The sequence below is a fragment of the Strix uralensis genome, chromosome 1, assembly GCF_047716275.1.
Source record: "Strix uralensis isolate ZFMK-TIS-50842 chromosome 1, bStrUra1, whole genome shotgun sequence".
Taxonomy (NCBI): domain Eukaryota; kingdom Metazoa; phylum Chordata; class Aves; order Strigiformes; family Strigidae; genus Strix; species Strix uralensis.
The window spans coordinates 33,960,199-33,982,302 of NC_133972.1; the positions used below are offsets into that span (position 1 = coordinate 33,960,199).

Below are 22,104 nucleotides of genomic sequence, written 5' to 3' on the forward strand. Positions count from 1 at the left end.
TTCTCGTGCACTGCCTTAGGGTAACTTGGAACTTCTGGAAAACACAGAAAATGTCCCCTTGTATTGGACAGCTGTCTATTTCCGTCATTTTGGATGGACAAAACTCCTAAAGTGTACCCTGTAAAATGGAGAATTTTATGAAGGGAGGATGGATCTTGGTTCACAATCACTTCGTGACCAGTTTCTTCCAGCTAGTATAACCAGTGATACATTCTTTATTCTTATAAATGATGCTACATATGCTTTTCAATCTGATATTTCAAAACCGGTCACTCTCCCATCCCCTGAAGACTCAAAAGCTGAAATGAGAAGGCCTGTTGAAGCTGCTTTACAGAAAGAGTTTGACAACAATTGCTGGAAGGTCAAGCCTCAATGGCTTGGCCTATGCTGTATTTTAAGCATAGGCATCAGCATCAAGACCCCGTGGTTGAGTCATCCAAGTTATTTGGACAGAAGCCCATACTCTGTATTTTGAGAAAGAGACAGTTTAATCTGCCCTTCATGTAGTCCCAGAGCCAGCTTTCTTGCGCTCCAGACTGATGACTAGGGACATGGCTGCACGTACTCGGTCCAAGCCCGCTACAGTACCCTGCAGTGATGTAACACAGTCGATATGTGGCCTCAGGTCCTTACAAAAAGAGTCTGGTATCATGTACTCACAGGCTGGCACTGTGGTTATGTAGCATACCAAGTGCTGGGCCTTCTGAATTCCTAAGTTTGGATAATTAGGTTAACAAATTATAAAGGATGCCTTTAACATCATGACTTAACTATTATCACTGGGCTGTAACTCTGACTCTTTAAAATTGCCACAATGAGTTCCACAGATTATATAAATCATAAAGATAAATATAGTATTACACAATAAGGCATCGTAAAAAAGAGGGGGTTTGTCAATAGAGGAAGAAGGGAAACCAGACATTAACTGTCAAAAATAAGCGCAACTCACCTGGTTTTAACAAGACTAACCAATTTTGTCTCAAGTACTGCTTTCGTAATTGCAATTGTAAGCAGTTCCAAGATTGCCAAATAGAAATTAGAAACAAAGCCATGTGACGCTGTACAAAAACCAGACTTGAACAATCCCTGTCTCCAATTTCTACAGATCATTTTAACATACAACACTAAGCGAACCAATACCCATCTTAAGCTTTAAACAATAAAGGGACACACCACTAACATACACTGTGGGTAAACTGGGAAGAAAAGCACACACGATTTCTTTCTGTGATTCAGCTCTGCTGTGGGAGTGAAATCAAACACCTTTTAGGTCTACCTTTCTGCAAGCAGTCTGGTCTCCCAAGAGGTACCTGGACACCATCTCCTCCTTTTATGTCTATCATATACAAAAGATAGCAATTGGCTGCCAGGGTAAGATCAGGCTAATAGTGTAGCGGGTGTTTTTGCTAGAAGAAAGGCCATTTTGGATTCATCTCAAAAAATATCCTGACCTGCTTGTCAGTTGCCAAAAGTTACACTCTCCATCCCCCACAAATTTAGTGTGACTAACAACATTGTTTAAGAGTCTCAGGACAGTTATTCTGGGCTTACTGCCAACTGTAATCAAGACTACATTTCTAAAACTCACACTTCAGTATTAAAAAATATATATATGTTTTGTTTATGGATCCCTCCCATACCTACCTGCTTCTAGAAATTATTTGCTCCAAATTATTACATTTTGGTCAATTATGGGAACATGAGCAAATGGAAAGTTAGTGCTGAGTAGATGATGGCAGGAACTTGTGGCAAATCAACTATTCTACACAAAATCACCACTGTGTGCATGCTCATCTGGCATGATTAACACAGAGCAGCTTATCCCTCTCAGAAACCACAGTTTAATTGGCCTAAGAGTTCCAAGAGCTAAAGCTATGAAGAAATCCAGAAAGTCTTCAAGTCATACAAAACTGATGTTTTTTCATGTCAACCAAATACATGGAAATGCCCGTTCCCAAGGAACACAGTTTGGGGAGAAACAAAATCTGAACACAATAGCAATTTTAAACAAAAATTCTGATGCATTTGCAGATGTATCCTTACTTGGTCTACAACTCAAAGACAGTATAGGCAGCATAAGTTTTTGGTATAGCAGGAGTGTCACCATCAGCTGATCTTATACTGCTGGTCAAGATAATGGCCAGTAACAAAAATGTCTTTACTGAGAAGTAGAAACGGAAGCCTACTACACTTGGGGTAAGAGCAAACAATGTTCCCCTTAAGAGTGTGGAAACTAGGTCACATTAGGAGGAAATGCCTCAGCAGAAGGATCATCTCAGTCATGAGCTTGAGAATTTTGTAATTTACCAGTAGGAAAGACAAAACAACTTTGTAGAGGGTTACAAAGATACCATCTGTACTCCATGGAATTGAAGATCAAATCATTAGTTGCAGGTATAGAGGCATCCCCAGGGAAATCATTCATGCACAACTTTAGCATGAAAATAATCCTCTTAAAGTGAGCTTAGGGCATCTGTGATGTCTTTCCTTGTATGAATGAGAACGGTACACACCCTAGCACCTATCCAGTACTCTAAGGCTATGCAAAAATCCTGCCTCACTAGGCCAAATGTGCTCTTAAAGGAGTGTACAGAACTGCTGGCAGGGGAATGAGAAAGAAGCAGTGAGCAACAGAGACCAAGCCAGCACCCCTCTTCCCCATGGCCAGCAAAAAGGATAGTAACTGTCTTGTGTCAGAACTCTAATGTATTTATATACTTAAAAGACTCGTATTTCCTCCTTCGGACAGGTAGAAAGATCAAGAAGATCAACCAAGGCTGTCTCACTGATATTTTTAAGAGGTGTCTCGATAAAAAACACACATGATGGCAGCCACATCAGCTCAACAGGCTGACAGTTTTTCTTCATTGGGAAGGGAAATGGCGAACCACCTCTCTGTTCATGTAGAGAACTATGGTTGATCCAGAATAGTAAGCAATTTACAATTCTAATGACACTGAATAGAAACGTGATCTTTTTCATATATCATAGGCAAGGTACCCTGAGTTAGATCTTTTTCAGTACAAGACAAAAAGCATATAAATGGTTCATTACCCAGGATCGTAAGATCTCTTTAGGCAAAAGTAAACTGAAAAATTTGCGTTAAAAACCAAGCAAACCAAATAACAAACAAAAACACCTTATGAAGACTTTTCAAAAATAAAGGAGACATAGGATTCCTGTACAGAAGGTTTGCATTAATTCAGACAGGTCCAAGATATTTCACTCCAGAGGACAATTTCAGTTCAAGTAAATCAAGTTTTACCACAAAAAAGAGAACTAAGGAGTCCTGACTTTCTCTGGATTTGCCCTGCATGCCCCCTAACACTTCTCCCTGCACATCATCTCATGTCCTCTTCTTGTGTAGCTGGATTAGTGACCAGTTTGCAGCCATGTTCAGGCTGTGATTAGCCAGCTGTTGGCTGCCTGTTAGAACAAGAATTTATTAAGGTGTCTCTCTTATCCCAAGCAATTGACAAAAAAACTGTAGGAAGTCAGTATCTAGCAGCTCTACCATGTGTCAAACATGGCTGAAGTTAGAAGAAAGCAAAAACAATATCCAGAAAGAAATAAAAACTGGGGGCAAGAAGGCAAAATAAAAATCTGAACAAACTGGAAAATTCTGTTTTGAGCAAACACCAGAGTACAATCAAAAAAATAGGTACTCAATGTCAATTCACAGCACAAATAACACTGCAGGAGTTGTTTAAGTACTGGAGTGGTCCAGTGAAGGCAAAGGCTTTAGAACTCGAGGACTATCAACGTAAGGTGGAAACAGGCAAATGGAAAAATCCACAAAGACAAATTCTAAATTCCTTCCCTGGTGCTAAGGAAGACATGTCACAGTTGGAAATAGCGTAACACCACTTACAATGAAAGGAAGTCAAGGTAATAACAGCAGTGGAGATGTGGTTTGTAGGTTTGAAGCAATTCTACCTAATTCCCTGTCCAGAAAACACTTCTGGGAGAAGCATTCATGTTCTCTTCTCTGTCATCCAGATCGCTTATAAAGTTTATGAAGCACAGGAATGTAAACAGCAACTACAGCAGGTAAGTTTGACTTGCTAGACCCCTTCATAGTTTGCTGACCTATTCCTTAGGGTAGATGAATATCCTAAAGAAAAGAAGTTACCATTTCTGGCCTTCATTCTGTAGAAGCAAATCACAAAGCTTTCCTCACATGTGTGTGCACACACTTCCCTAGTTTCACTTTACAGACTGAAAAAAAGCCTATTTTAGTCATACCTGAAAGTTTACAGTTGTGCGTATACAACCTCTACTTCATTCTCCTATGTATCATAATATTGGCCCAAGGTCTCAAAGAACTGTCATCTTAGACAAATAACATAGACATGTTCATCATCATGGGTAAACCACCACCAAACCAGCCATGAAGTGGTGGAAGTGACTACAACACCTTCAAGTTCTTTAACTAACATAACGTATAGTAACAGGAAAGTGGAGAGGAAGACGACAGAAGTCCATACAATGGTAATACTTTAAACAAAGCAGCAGACTACCAGTCCTTTTCTTCTTGGAGGGAATCCTCCTCCAACAAAAGACACTACATCTTACTGGGTTAAAAATGTAGAGAACTACATCTTATTCTAAAACAGCTTACTTTAAAACACAGTACAACAAATGGTGACTCTTTATATTATCATTTCGTATTTGCTGTTCCTTCTGCACAAATGACAGGGTCTCCTTTATAATTAATTACCTACATATATGGAAGTTTTCCCTGGTTATTTCTTTAAATACTGCATTCGAACTGTTTTATAACTGTCATACTACTAAGTCTCTCTAGAAAGAATCTTGCAACTACTCATTTCCATGTAAACTCGTACACTACACATACAGTCTGTTTGCGGAGGAGTAAGCAACTGATTCTTATTTGAAATTAAAAAAATAAAGATATAAATTATTTGATTTAAAGGCACCTTTTCTCAAGCTGAACTTTATTTAAGCCTGTTATATTCCATCTCATTACAAAAATCCAATGTGTGTCAGCAAATGAGCACAAGACTCTAGCACTGTTTCTCTTGGGTTTGCAAGAGGGCAAAGCACATAGATCAGAAAGAACACCCTGCTAATTAAACTGAAGCTGATGACTAAAGAAGAGAAGAACTTGTCATATGTAATATCTACGTCAAGAATGATCAGATTAAATATGCAAAATGTGAAGTAAAGGTGGGCAACAGCATTAAGCTCACATTCTAGATCTTGAACAGGCTGCAAAAGTTCTGACAGTTTCTCTAATTATTCACAGTAATGGACACTGGGGGCAAAAGGCAGGAGGGAGAAATACATTTTTCTCCATTATAGGTGCTGAGCACCAGGGCTAAAATCATGCCTGTCTGAACACTGATCAGTTTCTGCAAAGGTTAATAGCAATTAAATGTGGCAAACTAGACTAAGTGAGAAACAGGTCATGATACCACTGTACTTGCAAAGAGCACAATACTTTGCAGAAAGGTATTTCTTGTTTAATATTTTTGAAGGTGCAAGAGTACTTAGAATTCAAAATAGTAAGTCTGTTCCTGTTCAAAAGACATACAGTCCAGTTTATTACAGAAGCCCACCTACTAAAGCCATTTTTTGTACTTGAACATGCAAGTTAATTGTACTAAAAAGAAAAGCTAACCAGTTTCCACTTAAAACATACAAAGCCCTGAAAAAGAAATCTGGAAGGATCTGTCACTTCCTGTTTAATCAGCTTTAGGTAACAGTTAATTAGCTCTTCCAAACACATGTCTAACAGCAAAAAACATTCTAAATGGAAATTAATAAATGCAGATTTGCAAAAGACAGAAGATTAATATGTTAGAATAAAGTACCTAAGGGGATACAAAACTTCATTTCAGCATTTAACTGAAGATACTGCTATGAGAATCCTTTAATTTTTTTATTTGTCCTGCTACAATTTAGTTCCTACATACAAATTATAAAATGAGTAAGACATGGCTGCATTTTGAGCCTTCATTCTACCACACAGGAGAGAAAAATCAGAATGAGTTGAGATTACTTGGATTTTTCTACTTCAGTATTTAAAAAGGTTAAGAAGCTACTGTCCTAATACCAAAACAAGCTGTCAGTAACTCAAGAGACTGGGGGAACAAGTGTATTATCATCAACTGATGTGCAGAGTTTTGTCCTTCAAAGCAAGCAGAATTCACCTAAAATGTTGTTCAGGAAAAAGAAAACTTAATTTTGGATTTACATAACAATAAGTTGGGCTTATCAGATACTGAAAACCTAGGTGCAACTCTTGATTACTCGTTAGTATCAAGGAAAAAAAGTAATAAAAAGGGTAACTTGCATTGCTGTCCTCAGGATCTTCTAAACCATCAGGCCGACTAAGATTGCGTGAAGGCTGACTACACACTACATCGTCTTCTAGCTCCCAAAAGGCAGTTCTAACAGGTGGTCTTTGGATGTCATCAGGATTAAAAGCACCATCTGCTCCATCTAAAGAAAAATTAATTAGATCATCGCTGTTCAGTAAAGTTTGTATTTTGAGATACAGAGGTGCTACCTTACATTTAAGAATCAACTTAAACACATTTTCAGTTTAGATAATATAAAACAACAGAAGAGAAATCACCTTTTTCAAAAGGTGTTTCTTTAAAACTTTACCTTACTGATTTCACATCAGCAAAATAAAGGCACTTTATTGATTCTCGTCAATCAATAAAGGCTCTGTACAGCAGAATAAAGACTGTTAGTACTTAACTGGCATTAAATGAGCCATTGCTTTTGAAACAGTGAGAGGGAAATTATATTGGGGAGGAGTGGTGGAATTCACTTACCTCTTCTTTCCTGACTTGCATAAGGGTTTCCATATTGCAATACTGGCAGTCTACTTGGCACTGTAGGAACTGGTCCATTTTCCTCTGAATATGGGTTACGAAAATGTAATGTCTGTTGTGAAATCTGTCCTTCCATCATCCTTCCAGCTTGATTTCCTGAGGTTCTGCCAAGTTCCTAAATAATGCAAAGTTTAAAATTTAATTAATCTATGGAGTCCTAGCAAAGTTTGAAAATTTTACGAAATAATTAGCTTTATTTTTAAAAATACATCTGCTAATCTTCCAGCTGTCTTTTCATCTTGATCTAGTGCTAAATATACCATACATACCAAAAATAGTCATTGAAGAAAATACAAATAAGACATTTTAAAGAAATTTTTCTCATTTTGTCATCAGTTAATTCAAGTTACATAAACAGAACTGCCACATTTTTCAAGAAATACATGCATCCTTTTTACAATGAAGAATCAGTTAAATAGGTAAATAATGGGTCGATTAACAACAACTAAAGATAATGTCCAGTGAGAATAAGTTTTTAAAAGTTAAAATTAAAAATAATTCTTTTATATCATACCATACCATTCAAGAATGTACTGGTTTAGTATGTGAAGTACATATATGTACATACTTGACATAATTCCCTATGAATTTGTGAGTGGCAGATACTTTAAAAACTTAAGTACATTGCACTGGATCCTTTCTGATATCTAACAGCAGAATATTGACCTCCATGAAGTGTAACTTAACATTAGCTGAGCTCAAGGCTGTCACTTTCAGTAGGAAATGAAGAATGTTAGAACAAACTTTTGGTCAATATCCTTCACATGCAAACACACATACAGGGAAAGAAACCAGAGAATTATAAGCAGTCTCCTGTTCCCTACAATGTAACCTTCTTAGAGTTACCCTTAATTGCATACACAGTCAAGTATTCTTTGCAGACATGTTAGATGTAGCTGTGTTTAAAACTGGAAAAAAATTACTTTGTTCAAGTGCAGAGATACTGTCAAACACATTCACCTAAAACTACACCTACAGAGGCAAAGATCCATTACTTCTCCTTGTTCTCAGCTCCTTTAAAAATCAATTTTTGAATGTGTGAAGTATGTCAAACCAGTTGCAACAATTTTGTCCTCATTTGTGATTCTGCTTGGCGATCATGCTCCACTTGTAATTATTAGGGTTTTTTTTAGTTGTTACTACTGTATCAAAATATTTTTATTACCTTTATACCAAGTATAGCAAAAAACTTCCTTATCCTAGTCACTGATAACATAGCTGAAATTTTTGCATATTTCTGCTTTTTGTGAACAGAAGGAAAAAGGGATGTTTGTTTTTTCAATTAATATACAGTATTATCTGCAACGTTGAGAAGTGGTTTGTGGCTTGCAATGACTGAAGACATGAGAACACTTCCGAGCTGCACTGTAAAGCAGACTTAACCCAGATGGTACCTTTTTGTTCTTACATTCAAAAAAGACAGACTGTAGTCTATAAAAAAATTACAATCTAAATGTAAATCAAAGGGAGAGGGAGAAAAAAAAAGGAGAATAAAAGTAATGAGACTGGTCAACATGTTAAGCAGTGTTTTCTACATCAATAGCATGAAGTTGTCAGTTGCTTAGAGGGCATGAGGGAAAGGCTAGTTTGCAGGAGCACCCTGAAGAAAATACTGTTACTCAGTGAAAATCTCTCTCCAAAATGTAACCAAATAGCATGGAAAAATGTGCACAAGTACGCACATTTGAAAACGTAACAGAAAAATGATGAAGCGGGGTCTTACAGATCAGTTCATGATATCTGAATAAGACCACCAAATAAGACAGAATGGTAGGTAAGGAAAGATCTGGAAAGGATCCTGAAACCGTAACACATAACTCCTGATAAATGCAGTGGAGGCTGACGGTCAAAACAATGGGCTAGGAAAATGCTGTGTACCCTACACCACTTTCTGAATGAAAACAAGTGAGAAAAGGTTTCTCCTGTCAAGGCCAGAATGGACTACAGGTGTGACAACTCTGTTGAAATACCAGGCAAGATTTTTAACTTGATGAACAGCTGGAGGAGACCACACTACATATACTTTACATCCACAGGATTTCAGTAAACACTGGGATAATAAAAGTTTAGAAATGGGTCACACTGAAGACAATTTGCTCTATCATTCTGTACTATAACCTAGGTATGGTGGTCATGCCACTAGCAATCATGCAAAGGCCCCTGAATATATATGTGAACTCAACACTAACTGCTAGACTGATAGATTAGATCTCCATCTTTGACAAAATTCAGACAACTGATTCTAGGAAGTAAAACTCAAGGTTGGTATTTTCCATTTATGTTAACAAATAGAAATTAGTGCTATTTTGCATAAACATAACCCAGACCAGGTTACTTATTTCAAATAATATTTATACTACAAGCATCGTAAGGAACAAAACTGCACTTGCCTAGTTACAAACGAGTAGATTTTAAATCCACAAGAAGTTGTATTTTCACACACAGATTTTAAAGTTATTACACTTCCTGCGAAAAGTAATTTGTCCTCTATGAACTTAATGAGCAAAGTTCTAATTCATCCTTCTTCCTCCTTCTTCATATCCTCACCTACTTTATATATGTATCTTTACAGTTTATCAAGGGTTTGTGTGTAGCTTATTTCCAAAATTCAGTGTTTCTGTCCAAAATATGAAATTGTTGAATTTATTGAGAGGCTTAAATGGCCTGCTTTATTTAATTCTGTTCTTTAAATATTTGTAACAGAAAGACAATTAATTCTTCCAGAAAAGCTCAAACAGAATTCTTCAAAAATAATATACTTCAAATTCTAGGTTCTTTCATATATTATATAAAGATAATAATTATTATAAACTACTAAGGGGATTTTATAACTTACAAACCATTAAAACTCTAAGCCAATATATATGTTAAAAGACAGTAATTAAAGTGACTTAAGTGTGATCAGTGCATCAGCTGTAATCTATCCAAAGAAGTCCTTCTCATCCTTCCATTTAATAAAATGGGTTAAGGGACAGAAAGCACGTACGCCAAGAATATCCAAAGGAATGTGTCATTTACAATTCAGAACCAAGCAAAAAATTCAGAGATGTAAAAATAAAAATAATCATTAAAAAATAAATTGTTCAGGGAGATATGCTTTCCAATAGTTTTGTTCTTTCTGGTTAGCATTTTCTTCATGTTTAATATTTGCTAACGTAATGTTAACAAAAACCTCAAAGATGGAAGCGTGCCTTTTCCTCAAAAGACTTGAAATTGAAACGTAAAACCGAAGACTTCAACTACCAATTTAACTACATGAGAAGTAAAATGTCTCAGTTAAAAGGCACAACTCAAATATATTTTTCTTAAAAACAGGTCAACTTCAGCCCAAACTCTAGAACACAAAAATGCAAAAATCAAGTGGCAATAACTGCTCTGAAAACAAAACATCACTCAAATGAGTAAAGATGGAAATTATTCATTTATTGGTATATACTTACTATCAGGTTTCAGACATAAATGTTTAGACTCCAACAGCAACATCATAAAGTCATTTTCAAACAAGGAAAAAGCACTATCTCCAAATGGTAAGGCAGCTTACAGAAAGTTCCCTTTTTTAGAGCACTGGCCATAAACACAGCAGTGTTTATTTTCTTTTAGAAAAACCTTCTAATACAGGACAACACAATTTCTGCCTAACACCCTCCAAGTAAAATATCCTCCTGTAGATAATATATAAAACTATGCTAGCGTTACTTTAGATTTATAGACTAAATTGCATGTATGATTGAAATGGTTAGGGTTAAATGGTTAGGATTACATCTTAAAGTTTTAGTGAGCGTGTAAAATCCAAATAATTCATCTTTACTCAGTACAAAGCAAGAACAATTAATTATCAGTGAAATTAAGATTTTCCTTTTTAAAATCAATTTCTTCTGCAATATGGAAGCAGTTTAGAATGAGAGGCTGTTGCATTAATACTTTAATTTTAGCATCACATAAGATTAAAACAGAATGTAGATCAAAGTGACTGTAAAAAGGTGCTGTAAAATAGTCTTAGCCAGAAGCTGGATAGCTAGGGTAGACTGATTTTAAAAAAACATATGCTATATAAGTATGTAAATAAAATAGAAACCAGATAATTTTATAGGTTTGAAGAGACAGCAAATGAACATTTTTAGCATGCTATGTTTGGTGACATTTATAAACAAACACCAATAATGGAGTATAAATTGAAAAACTGTTTACTATACTGTGTTTAACCTTTTAAATCATGGTTGCGGGCTAGCAAGGCACTTTGTCGACCAAATTTACAGATACTTACATTACAAAGAAGAATCAAAGTCCCAAGCTTTTATAAGGTCCATACATTGTTATTACAGTTGTTCTTACGTGTGGTGTTTAAAATTACTCCCTCCAGCTAAACTACATTCATCAAAACTCATTTTTTTATTTTGCTTTCTTTTGAATAGAAAAAATGAGAGACATCTATTAAAAATTACATCTTTGGTTAAAAAAAAAATAATTAAATACCAACTACCTGAGAATCTAGAATGTTACAAAACATTTAACTAGCTTAATCTGAAATTAGTTTCATTTCAATTTATCAGTACGCAAATTCTTGTTTTTACTAAAACTACTGGATTTTTTAAGTAAAGTGAACAATCAACTTTTCCACAATATCATGCAATACTAACTGATTGTAATAAAAACATTTTATTATTTCACTTTTCAGTAAAACCTAGCTTTGATTAATTGCTACACAATACCTTAGAGGTACTTCTGACATAAGAACATTAGCATTAATATTTCAGAATGTCTGGTTTAATAGCAATGGCAATGAATTTGATTAGACAGTGAACTCTTGAAAGTAGCAGTCCATTTTCTATCACATATTTAAAAATCAGAGTGCTGTTTGTGTATCCTTTTCTGATAAAGATATTCTTCCAGTTGTAGTTTACCAAAGTCACTACTGTCACATGTCAAGCTGCTCTTATTATTACAAGCAGTCAATAAGAGAACTGCAGATGTCAAAAAGATTTGGTTGTATGCACACATCATGAAAAACGTAGAGATTATACTCCTGAAACATCTACATCTCTAGTTATAGGACAATACTGGATAAAAGCAAAAATAGTCCTAACCAGTGATGGAAAAAATAAACTGTCAAGCTAGGTATGTACTATTCATGTTTTATGCCAGGATTCCAAAGGGAATAAGGTTTACTAATTGTGCTGCCTGTCAGCCAGTAACTCCTGAAAGCATCAGGGAGAGAGTCTTGTCTCAAAGTGTTTCACTGATTAAGGATACCAATTAAACTCAGACACCAGAGTGAAAAGAGCAGGCGTATTTTACTGGTGATAACTAAATAATGTAACAGAGTAATACAGAAAACATGCAGTAAGAAAAGGCAGAATAATGCACCTAAAGCAACAAATAGGAAAAATATAGGGTAACGCATCAAATCATTACTACGCGAGAGAGAGAATAGTGATTAAGAAAGATCCATCACCACTTGCATACGTTACCATCATCCAGATCCGCAGTCGCTGGGGAGCCCCGGTTACAGCGAGGATTTGGAGAGCCCTTCCCGGCAAGTAGGAAGTCCTTCGTGGTGCGCCCACCCATAGGTGAGGCATCCAAAGTCGCTGCAAGCGGGTCCAGCCTTATATACTAGAGATTGGCAAGCCAGAATAACTGGCACCTTTGTTTTGAGCGGAAAATTTCTGGTTTTATTCTCCTGTCGGATTCCACCCAAAGCCTGGCCAGGGCTCAGGGGGTGAGACCAAGGGAATTTACAACAGGCCAAATACTTGGGTTCTCAGCCTTGAAGAAGACTGAGAAAGGAAAGTTGGATACATTCTCTCGGCCTTTCATCCTCACTACTGATTATATTCTATCTAAGCTGCATCTTTCACTAGTGAGTTTACATATTTTGTTAATGACTACATGCTAAGTTAGCAGCTTCAGCTCGGGGCCTGTTGTTCAGGCTTCAGTATTTCAACGCTTTAGCACCTTCTACGTCAGCATAAGTGGGCTGTTATAACTTAGTACAATACCTACTAGCACAATGGTTATCATTTATAAAACATACAGGATTCATCTATAGGTCAACTCTGGCTTGGGCCTGTTGTCCAAGCCTTAGCACTTCACAAAGAAATAAGATTCCTGCAAGTTTTGTTAACTGATGCTCCCTTAGAGCACAGAAAGGCTACAGCATGAGCTCCACAAAATCCTTCCTATTTGGCCAAGTAGCACATGCACTAAGCCTCTAGCCACAACGCAGCTGAACCTCTTTCACTAGGAGGTAAGAGTAAAGCAGGAAGGAGGCTGGAAGTTCACTGCAAAATTGTAGAAAAACAGTGATGCTGCTGAGATGAGAAAAGAGTATAGGACAAGAACTGGTAGAGTTCCTCTGTTCTGTGAACTGTATAGGTAGCTGCAATCTCACATTATTAAATTACAGGGAGTAATCCCTATCTGTAAACAGAAATAATTATTTTAGATCCTGGATGGAATACCATTCTAGACAGGAAGAAAGAAAAAATTTTTGACACTATAACATTTTTGTTAGAATATATGTAGAAAGTATTCTAGAACAGTATTACAGAACAATAAATGACAATATTTTCAAAGGCCGAGTCAGTTTTGGCAAGTTGGTATACTATGGTGTACATTTTTAAAAAAATATATTAGTATTATTAACAGAACTTGTAGTTTAAAATGCTAGTTCATTTTGGCAAAATATCCAAATATGAAAAAGTATGTTTAAAGGTTAAACAAATTCTCGCTTAAAAATAAATTGAAACTCCTCAAACCAAAGAGCATCACAAGTGTTAATTTACAAAATTTAACAGGAATCCTGACAATACCTTCTCACTGGTAAAGAGTTCCAACTGTGATGCCAGTTCCTTTATTCGTCTCTCTTTTTCCGCCAGCTGAACCTATATGAAAAGTTTAAGGTACCTGTATTAGTGAATAGAAACTATTTCCCTGCATGCTATATTGTGAAAACATAAAGTTCAGTGATTAAGTTCATCTTTCAGATGGAAATAATTTTGTCTACTATAGTTACATGCATCATCTAGTACTACTACAAATCAAAATCAACAACGCTCCGTAAGTTTATCTAATGGATAACAGCAGTGTATTAGCACCCTTTCCTTGCCAGCTTTCAGAGAACAGTTGTGGAATGTTAAAATTCTAAGTTAAAAATGAGGAGTAATGTCAGTGATACTAACGGCAGGAGGAACACCACTGCCCAGAAACAGTTGAAGGTTTGCAAGCTTCATCTCATTATTTCTGAAGGAATCTGTTGGCATTTCAGTGATTTATTTCATTCACTTCTCTCCAGCTTTTATGTCCCACCACAGAACTGAGAGAACCAAAACCTCCTCCTCCCTATTTTTTCCCCATTAAAACTCTTCATTACTCCAACTATTAGAAATGAGCGACTACGTTAAGAACAGGATACCATTCATTGTCATAAACAAAATCTGTAACTTACTTTATATTGATCCTCCATTGTTGCTAGCTGTAATTTTATACCCTCATTGATTTTCACTTGTTCTTTCCACTTCAGCTCCAGTTTAGCTAGTTCATCAGCATAAACACTGCATTTCATCTTCTCGTCCTAAAGTAGTTTATACCATGGCATGAAAAATTTACAGTTTTAAAAGATCTCCCTTCCTGCCCCCAACAATGACATCACGTAACTCCATGCTTTTAGAACAAGACCATTTACAAATGGCTTCCCCAAGAAATCAAGACTGGTTCAAGACTTTGGAGAGGACAAGAGCACTGAACACTGCATAAATTATGTTCAATACATACTCTACTCTTGCATGAGTTTTCAGCAAGCTGATACTCCTCTTTAGCTTCACAGTTTTGAGTTTCTTTCTATCTAATACTACACTGTAATCATTATTATCCTTTCAAGTGTCTCACTTCAATACAAAACCTTCCCCCATGCAACTTTTACAACCTAAATATTTTTCATCCAGAAGGTCAAAGGCAAAGCTTTCCTCAAGCATCACTATAGAAGAAATAGCCAGCAGAATTTAACACAGGCTCTCCATAGACAGGGCAATGAGAAGAATTACAGGACAGTTGTTACATCCTGGAGAGCACATTAAATTGTGATAGACAAACAAGATGAACAGAGACAAGACAACACCCAGAAAGCATTTCTTAAACAATTCTACAACAGTTAATTTTCATCAGCATGACTGAAGCAATATTCCATCATCATACATACGTCCAAACTGATTAAATGAAAATCATGTTAGGACTGACAGGTATTAATATTTGAAGGAAATTACTACTGTGGCTACAGCACTACTGGTGCTAACTTTTGTCCAGATATAAATGCTTTTATGTATGACTGAGCCCAAGCTAGTAGGCAGCATCCACTTAGATGTCAAAACACTGTAAAAGCCTGGGACAGTCAGATTTGGAGGAATTTACACTTGAACAGCCTATCAGATAAACAGTGCTATACTTGTTCCAGACATCAGCTGGCTTATAGCAACATGTTGTATTTGATTTATAAAAGCAATTACACTTAAAATATAATGCACAAGTATTCAAAACCTTAAACACAGAAGTAGTAGTAGTTTGTTCATTTGTTTTACTGCATCTGGGTTTTTCCTTAGGGGTCCTTGTCTGAACCCTCTAACGCCACAAGTAATTGAAAGCTGACTTAATAAAAATGTGTTTTCTAATGTTAAGACTTCTACCATAATCACAGTGTATCAAACAAGCAAGGCAACTCAGCTGGGTAGGCTTTGTGGTTTTAAGACTTATCACCTATAGCTACTTTCTGTTCAGCTTTCCGAAGCAGCCATTTACTTACTGCCAACATTTGCTTGCATTTCTTATACTTCTCTGTTTTCTCAGCAATTTCTTTATTCATTTCACGTACTTGCTCCTTTACCATGAATTCCGAAACTATGTCAGATGAAATGGGGCTAACTGTGAACATTGAAGAAAAAACAAGAATATTGATTTTTTTTGTTCCATAAAGTAAGTTTGTGTAAGAGAGATGACAGGCCATATTTGACAATGAATCAAGGACAGAGTGTGCCACGTTATCCAAGCAAACAGTCAACCAGAGACAATCAGTATCATGTGGCTAGTGATACAAGATCAGCAGTCATATTGGCATGTCTGTGTCCAGTTCTTTCACACTCTGAAGATGAACATAAATATACACATACATTAAAAAAAAGACAGACATCTCTCCCCTTGGCTCCCAAGAAAGTTAACACCAGAATATATACGTTGGGATATCATACTAGAGGTTTTATTTTTCTGTAAAAACATGAAGTGCCTCAGCAATCTACTTCATCCCATCACATACTATAACTGAACTTGCTGGGATTTTATTTGTTTTAGGAAACACTTGTATTTACTTAAAACAGGAGGAAACTGACAGAAATTGCAACCTATAGTCTCTATAGACAGAAAGAATGTGTGAATTATAAAGGAATGCAAAATTAGTCAGCATTTACTGGCATTTATCAATTTGAGTAACAGAATCACAGAATGGTTTGGGTTGGAAGGGACCTTGAAGATCATCTAGTTCCAGCCCCCCCTGCCATGGACAGGGACACCTTCCACTAGACCAGGTTGCTCAAAGCCCCGTCCAACCTGGCCTTGAACACTGCCAGGGAGGGGGCAGCCACAGCTTCTCTGGGCAACCTGTTCCAGTGTCTCACCACCACAGGGAATTCCTTAGTTTTAACCTATTACATGCTTATGTTCTAGAAGATCAGTTTTGTAAGAACATAACAGTTCATAAGAATTGTAATCTAGTTAAACATTTTCTAATAAACCACTACTGCCTATAAATCATGCAAATAGTCTATAGACTTGACCTTGCCATCACATCATCAGAACTTTTCAGTGGATTTGATTTCACAGTAGAACGCTACAGTGGATAGTCATTACAACACAACTGCAAAATTACCATGCTATTGTACACAGTTTGCAAATTTGGGGAGGATTTTTTTTTTTAATGAATTGTTTACTAGCTTGGCAAAACCAGCTCTGTTAACTATCAAGTAGAAATTCAAGAGTTCAGTCCCACTGACATTAACAAATATCAACGGAACTGTTTTGAAAAAGATACATGAAGTTATTTATGAATGTTACCACTTGCAAGACACAAGATTTTTAGATGAATTTTCACATTTCTAATCATTGCTTTAACTTAAACAGAACAAGTCCACCTACTTTATAGTAGAAATACTATTAGGGACTACTTCACATAGACAACACTTTCAGGCTGATACAAATAGAAAAAAATTAAAGCTGTTGATACCTGGAGATGCAGACAACTTTTTGTCTGTAACAACGGCAGTAGCTGTCTCATTGTTAGATGCATCTGTCAGTTTCTGTTGATGCCCTGCAATTTTCTTTGTGAAAAGAAATGTTTGTTTTGGTATTTAATTAAATGAAAGCCCAAGCACAAAGTAACATATCTTATATTATCATTTCCTCCAAAATTGGATTAGAGAGAATTGCTCATTAAAACAGGAGGTAATAATAAATATGCAAACACATTTAATTCTACTAACACGGAAATTGCCTCAGACTATGATTTTTATAATCTTACTTTATAGAGTTTTTTTTCCCTAGAAACAGTAATTCCTAAGCAATTTATTAGAAAAATCTCATTTTCTAGAGAATCACTTACACTTAAATCCATCAACTTAAATCTAATATTCCATTAGAAAATGGAGTCTGCATTACTAATGAGTGCTGGACTTCTGATGTCAAAGTAGTGAAATCTGGTGTTTGTTATCAGATGTACAACATAGCCAAAGATGTGAAAGATTTTTTTAAGGAAAAGCCACAGGCGTTCCGATATGACACCTCATTCACCATTGACCTTCTGGATGAGAAGAGAACTTTTTAAAGTAATCTGTGGATCAAAGCAGGTAACAACCCCATTTGTTCTGTGGACAGCAGAAATACTTAAGTTTATTTTTCTTAAGAATTCACATTTGTACATCTTGCCATTGCTCATACACCTTTTCCCCATTTGAGCTCCTCTTTGACTCAGTCACCAATTTTCACAAAATTCAGAAGAACTCTGGCCTCAAATCTGGTTGAAATTTGCTAACAGGTTCAGTTACTAGGCAGCATAAGACTCACATCATCATTGCAAAAGCCTGATGTATTTATGGAACAAAGCTTAGAAGAGTGATAAGAATACAAAATACATATGGAATACAACTATATACTGTGTTGTAGAAACTTTTTCCCCACTTGACATTGAAATCCTCCTCCAAGTTCCCCCTTTCCCCCGCTCTTTGGTTTGGGGTGGGGTTTTTTTGTGATGGTGGTATTGAATAGAGGTAGTAATTATGGATTTTTCCCTGCTTCAGTTTCAAAATTCTTCCTTGAACAACGTTATGCTTAAAGGTTCATCCAAACTCTGTTAGCTTTCTACACACACCAGTTACTATAAATCCTATGCTTGATTTCGACAACTATCTAAATAGAATCACAGAAATAATTTAGCTTTATGGAAGAAAATGGTAAACAGCCATTGCTTACCACACGTTTTAATCCTTTTTAGAAGAACTGGCTTTTGCAGATGGAAATTAAATAGTTGCTGAAAAGTTACAAAAAGCAAATGCAATTCCTCCCATTTTACTTACTGCCTGTTCTGTAAACTTGTTTACTTGTTTTTGAAGTTTTTGACATTCTTTGAATTTTTCCTTGTAATGGTCAGCAGCCATTTGCAGACGAAGTTTCAGATCTTCAACTTCTCTGCGCAGTTCCTGCTCCACTGTGTTTGAAGTTTCCTTTAAAAAATTGAACACACCAAAAGTCTGAACACGATCCAGAAGGTGTTTTAGCTATCTTACAGATAAGTATAGCCACGTGGCAAAAATGGACAGTCCACAACTGTATTCCATTACACTGTGTTTCTACTGGAAGGGGTTCAGCTGAGCTGATACACAGTATCATTATACACCAGCTAAGCAAACTACATTTACCAACTGGATATATGCAGTATTCGGATACTTTCTGTTAACTTGAGTCATTCAGATGATCTGCTATACTTCTTTCAGGATGCATTTCAAAGATACTGTATATAATTGAAATTCTTAGGAAAAGACGTGATTCTTGAATATTTTAAATATAATAGTTCTTTTGAGGGTTGTACCATTCACTTCGTATTTACTGCACTATTTTAATTACTGTTCAGCTCAATATATTTTTTCAAACTGCTACATTGCTACAGTAAGCCCAGTAGCAAATTAATGCAATACAGTTGCAGTCACAGAAGATCCAGCACAAAGCTCACCTCAGTCAGAATGATGAAACTTATATTAGCTCACTAGATTTTTATCCAAGATGAAGGAAGTCAAGATAGTTTCCATGACATTAATATTTTTATACTTATAAATACTAAAGCAAATTAACTTTGACCACAAATATTGGAAGGACTCACAAGAATCAAAAAAGAATCCATCAATGAGGAAAGAACATTATAAAAAAAAAATCTACCAATCAATTTTATCATCTGAATGAATTCTTAATGCTACTGTGGCTCACATAAAAGAATTAAGACAGGAAGAGGATTCAAAATAACATAGATAAATACTGTATTATTCTGTGAAACAATGTGGAGGGGAGTTGTGCTCAGTAGTAGCAGAAACCTTTCTTACCCACCTTCCAAATCAGCTAACATGCACTTGATTTAAGGTAGTATCTTGAGTACCAAAAGTGAATTTGATAATAATTTATGCTAATCATCCAGAAACTTATTTTATTCCCCAACTTCAGCAAAGCTAGCTCTGACAGATTTTATAAATACAGATAAACGTCAGTACTAAATACTGACAATTTACCTGTTCATTTTTCAAAGTCGTGATTTTTTTAAGTTCAGCTAAAGCATCAGCAAGCTGCTTTTTCAATTTTTCATTTTCCAGACGTGCACTGTGAAGATCTGCCATCGTCTTATCTCGCACATTTACTGCATCGCTCAGCTCTTTTGACATTAGAACAGCTTCTTGTTTGCTAGCCTGAATCTGATCTTCAGCTTTCCGAAGCTGCTCTTTTAAAATACTTGCATCCTCCTAGGAAAGAGAAAAGAGGGAAGAGAATCCATCATTTTTTAATTCCAAGCTTGAATAAATGTTGGTATAGGGATTAGAAACTTTTGAAAGAAAAATCCAAGTTTTCCTGGTGGCTTTAGCAAAACCACAAAATCAAGAAGTTAGTATACAAGTACCATCTTCCCCATTTGCCTCCTTAGCTAACAATAGTGTGCAAACATATTTCACTATGACGTAAAGGCACATTTAAATATTATTATTTTATCCACACTGGATTTTTGTTGTATTTTCAGCTTTAGTTTTAAACGTACACCAAAAAAAGTCTTTCTGTTTTCCAGAACATCTTTGTTCTTATCGCCATAGAACTCTTAACTGGCACAAATGGCTACCCAGCTTCAAAACCGAAGTTCATCCCACAGTAGGACACTGCAGGTTAACAACAGAGTAAGAGGTCTTACAATGCCTACAATTGGTTGATGCAAGACACTGTAAAGCAGCTTTGGGACATTCTTCTCACGGCTCCGTTTCCTAAGATCTTGCACAACAAGCTTCTCAGAAGGAACTGAGAACAAAACGTAATGAAGAACAAGCTGCAGCACGCAGCACTAAAGACTCTCAGCACTGCTGCAGCTCCATAGGGCAGTCCAAGGGCCAACTGACTACACTGTGCTACTGGCCTCTCATTCCTCAGAGAAGTCCAGGATCACCAAAAATTAAAAAAAACAAACAAAAAAACACCTAACCAACCACCAAAATTCAAAGCTACTATAAGCTACTTGCAGCTTCTGGGCTTCCTGAAGGCATAATCATCTCTCATTCTTGAGTCTAGACATAAATTCAGGTATATCTAGCCCATTATTTCTTAATTTTTGAATAATCACTTAGCATAGCAAGTCCAGAGAAATACTAATACATTTTGTAAACATTTATGAAGATGGATGAATAGGAAATGCCCTAAAGTCCTGTCCGTTAGCTATTTTTACACCACAGTGCATCAGTTACATATTTCAGTAAATATCTTCAGTTTCACACTGTAAGACGAAAATGTTAAATGAACCCACCAGAAACATCACAAGCACTTCAGATTAATTACATAAAATGCTTGTTTGCTTCAATATTGGCACACACACCCCCTACATGTTTTTACTTCAAAGTAAAATACAGTAGTAATTCAGAAACAAAACTGCAGAGCAGTCAAAAGGCTAAAACAAGATAAGCTATAACCTAAAACAAGATAGCATGTCATTTTTGACCTCTTGCTATTTCCATTCTCAACAGCACGACTTCTCTACTTAAATTTTACATTCATAACTCATATTACTTTAACGCCGTTTCTATACTTTTGAGATCTAGACTGCTTTTTCTGTGAGAAGACTGGCAAGACACAAGATGAAGTCACCTGCATAATCTGACTTTTTCATACTGGCCTCCAAGGCTGTGTCTAAATTAACTCTCTGGCTTGGATCAAGAGCACATTTGTGAAGCAAAACTCCCAGTCAATTCCACTATTACCTATCATACTGTAGATCACAGGACAGAACAAGTCTCAGGGCACAGAAATTGCATTCCTTTTGGATGAAACAAAACAGGAAGATGTACCTCAGGAACAAACACTTAATGGGTATTCAGTTGTGGTGGGTTGACTCTGGCTGGACACCAGGTACCCACCAAAGCTGCTCTGTCACTCCTCTCCTCAGCTAGACAGGGTAGAGAAAACATAACGAAAGGCTTGTGGGCCGACAGGGAGAGATCATTCACTACTTGCCACCACGTGCAAAACACACTCAACTTGGGGAAAAAAAAAAATTTAATTTATTACCAGAGTACGCTAATGAGAAATAAAATCAAATCTTAGAAACCCCTTCTCACCACCACTCCCTTCTTCTCAGGCTTAACTTTACTCCTAATTTTCTCCACCTCTCCCCCAGTGGCACATGGGGATGGGGAACGGGGGTTCAGTCAGCTCATTGCACATTGTCTCTGCTGCTCTTTCCTCCTCAGAGGGAGGACTCCTCACACGCTTCCCCTGCTCCCGCATGGGGTCCCTCCTACAGGAGACAGTCCTCCACAAAATTCTCCAACATGAGTCCTTCCCAGAGCCTGCAGTTCTTCACAAACTGCTCCAGTGTGGGTCCCCCATGGGGTCACAAGTCCTGCCAACAAACCTGCTTCAGCGTGGGCTCCTGCCTCCATGGGGCCTCAGGTCCTGCCAGGAGTCC

General features: G+C 36.6%; 1 protein-coding gene across 4 annotated transcripts in view; it reads right to left on the reverse strand.

The window, feature by feature from the left end:
• Positions 1-22,104, reverse strand: part of TAX1BP1 (Tax1 binding protein 1) — a 65,816-nt gene that overhangs the window by 5,379 nt on the left and 38,333 nt on the right. For 3 of the 4 annotated variants that reach the window (XM_074862014.1, XM_074862003.1, XM_074861993.1), the window contains 8 exons: positions 19,679-19,906; positions 18,479-18,625; positions 17,134-17,227; positions 15,664-15,782; positions 14,317-14,442; positions 13,682-13,753; positions 6,810-6,984; positions 6,320-6,468 (listed from right to left, as the gene is read on the reverse strand). In XM_074862014.1, the coding sequence (XP_074718115.1) occupies positions 6,320-6,468; positions 6,810-6,984; positions 13,682-13,753; positions 14,317-14,442; positions 15,664-15,782; positions 17,134-17,227; positions 18,479-18,625; positions 19,679-19,906 (1,110 nt within the window). The remainder of the gene's footprint in view (positions 1-6,319; positions 6,469-6,809; positions 6,985-13,681; positions 13,754-14,316; positions 14,443-15,663; positions 15,783-17,133; positions 17,228-18,478; positions 18,626-19,678; positions 19,907-22,104) is intronic. The other variant, XM_074862009.1, reaches the window with a different exon arrangement.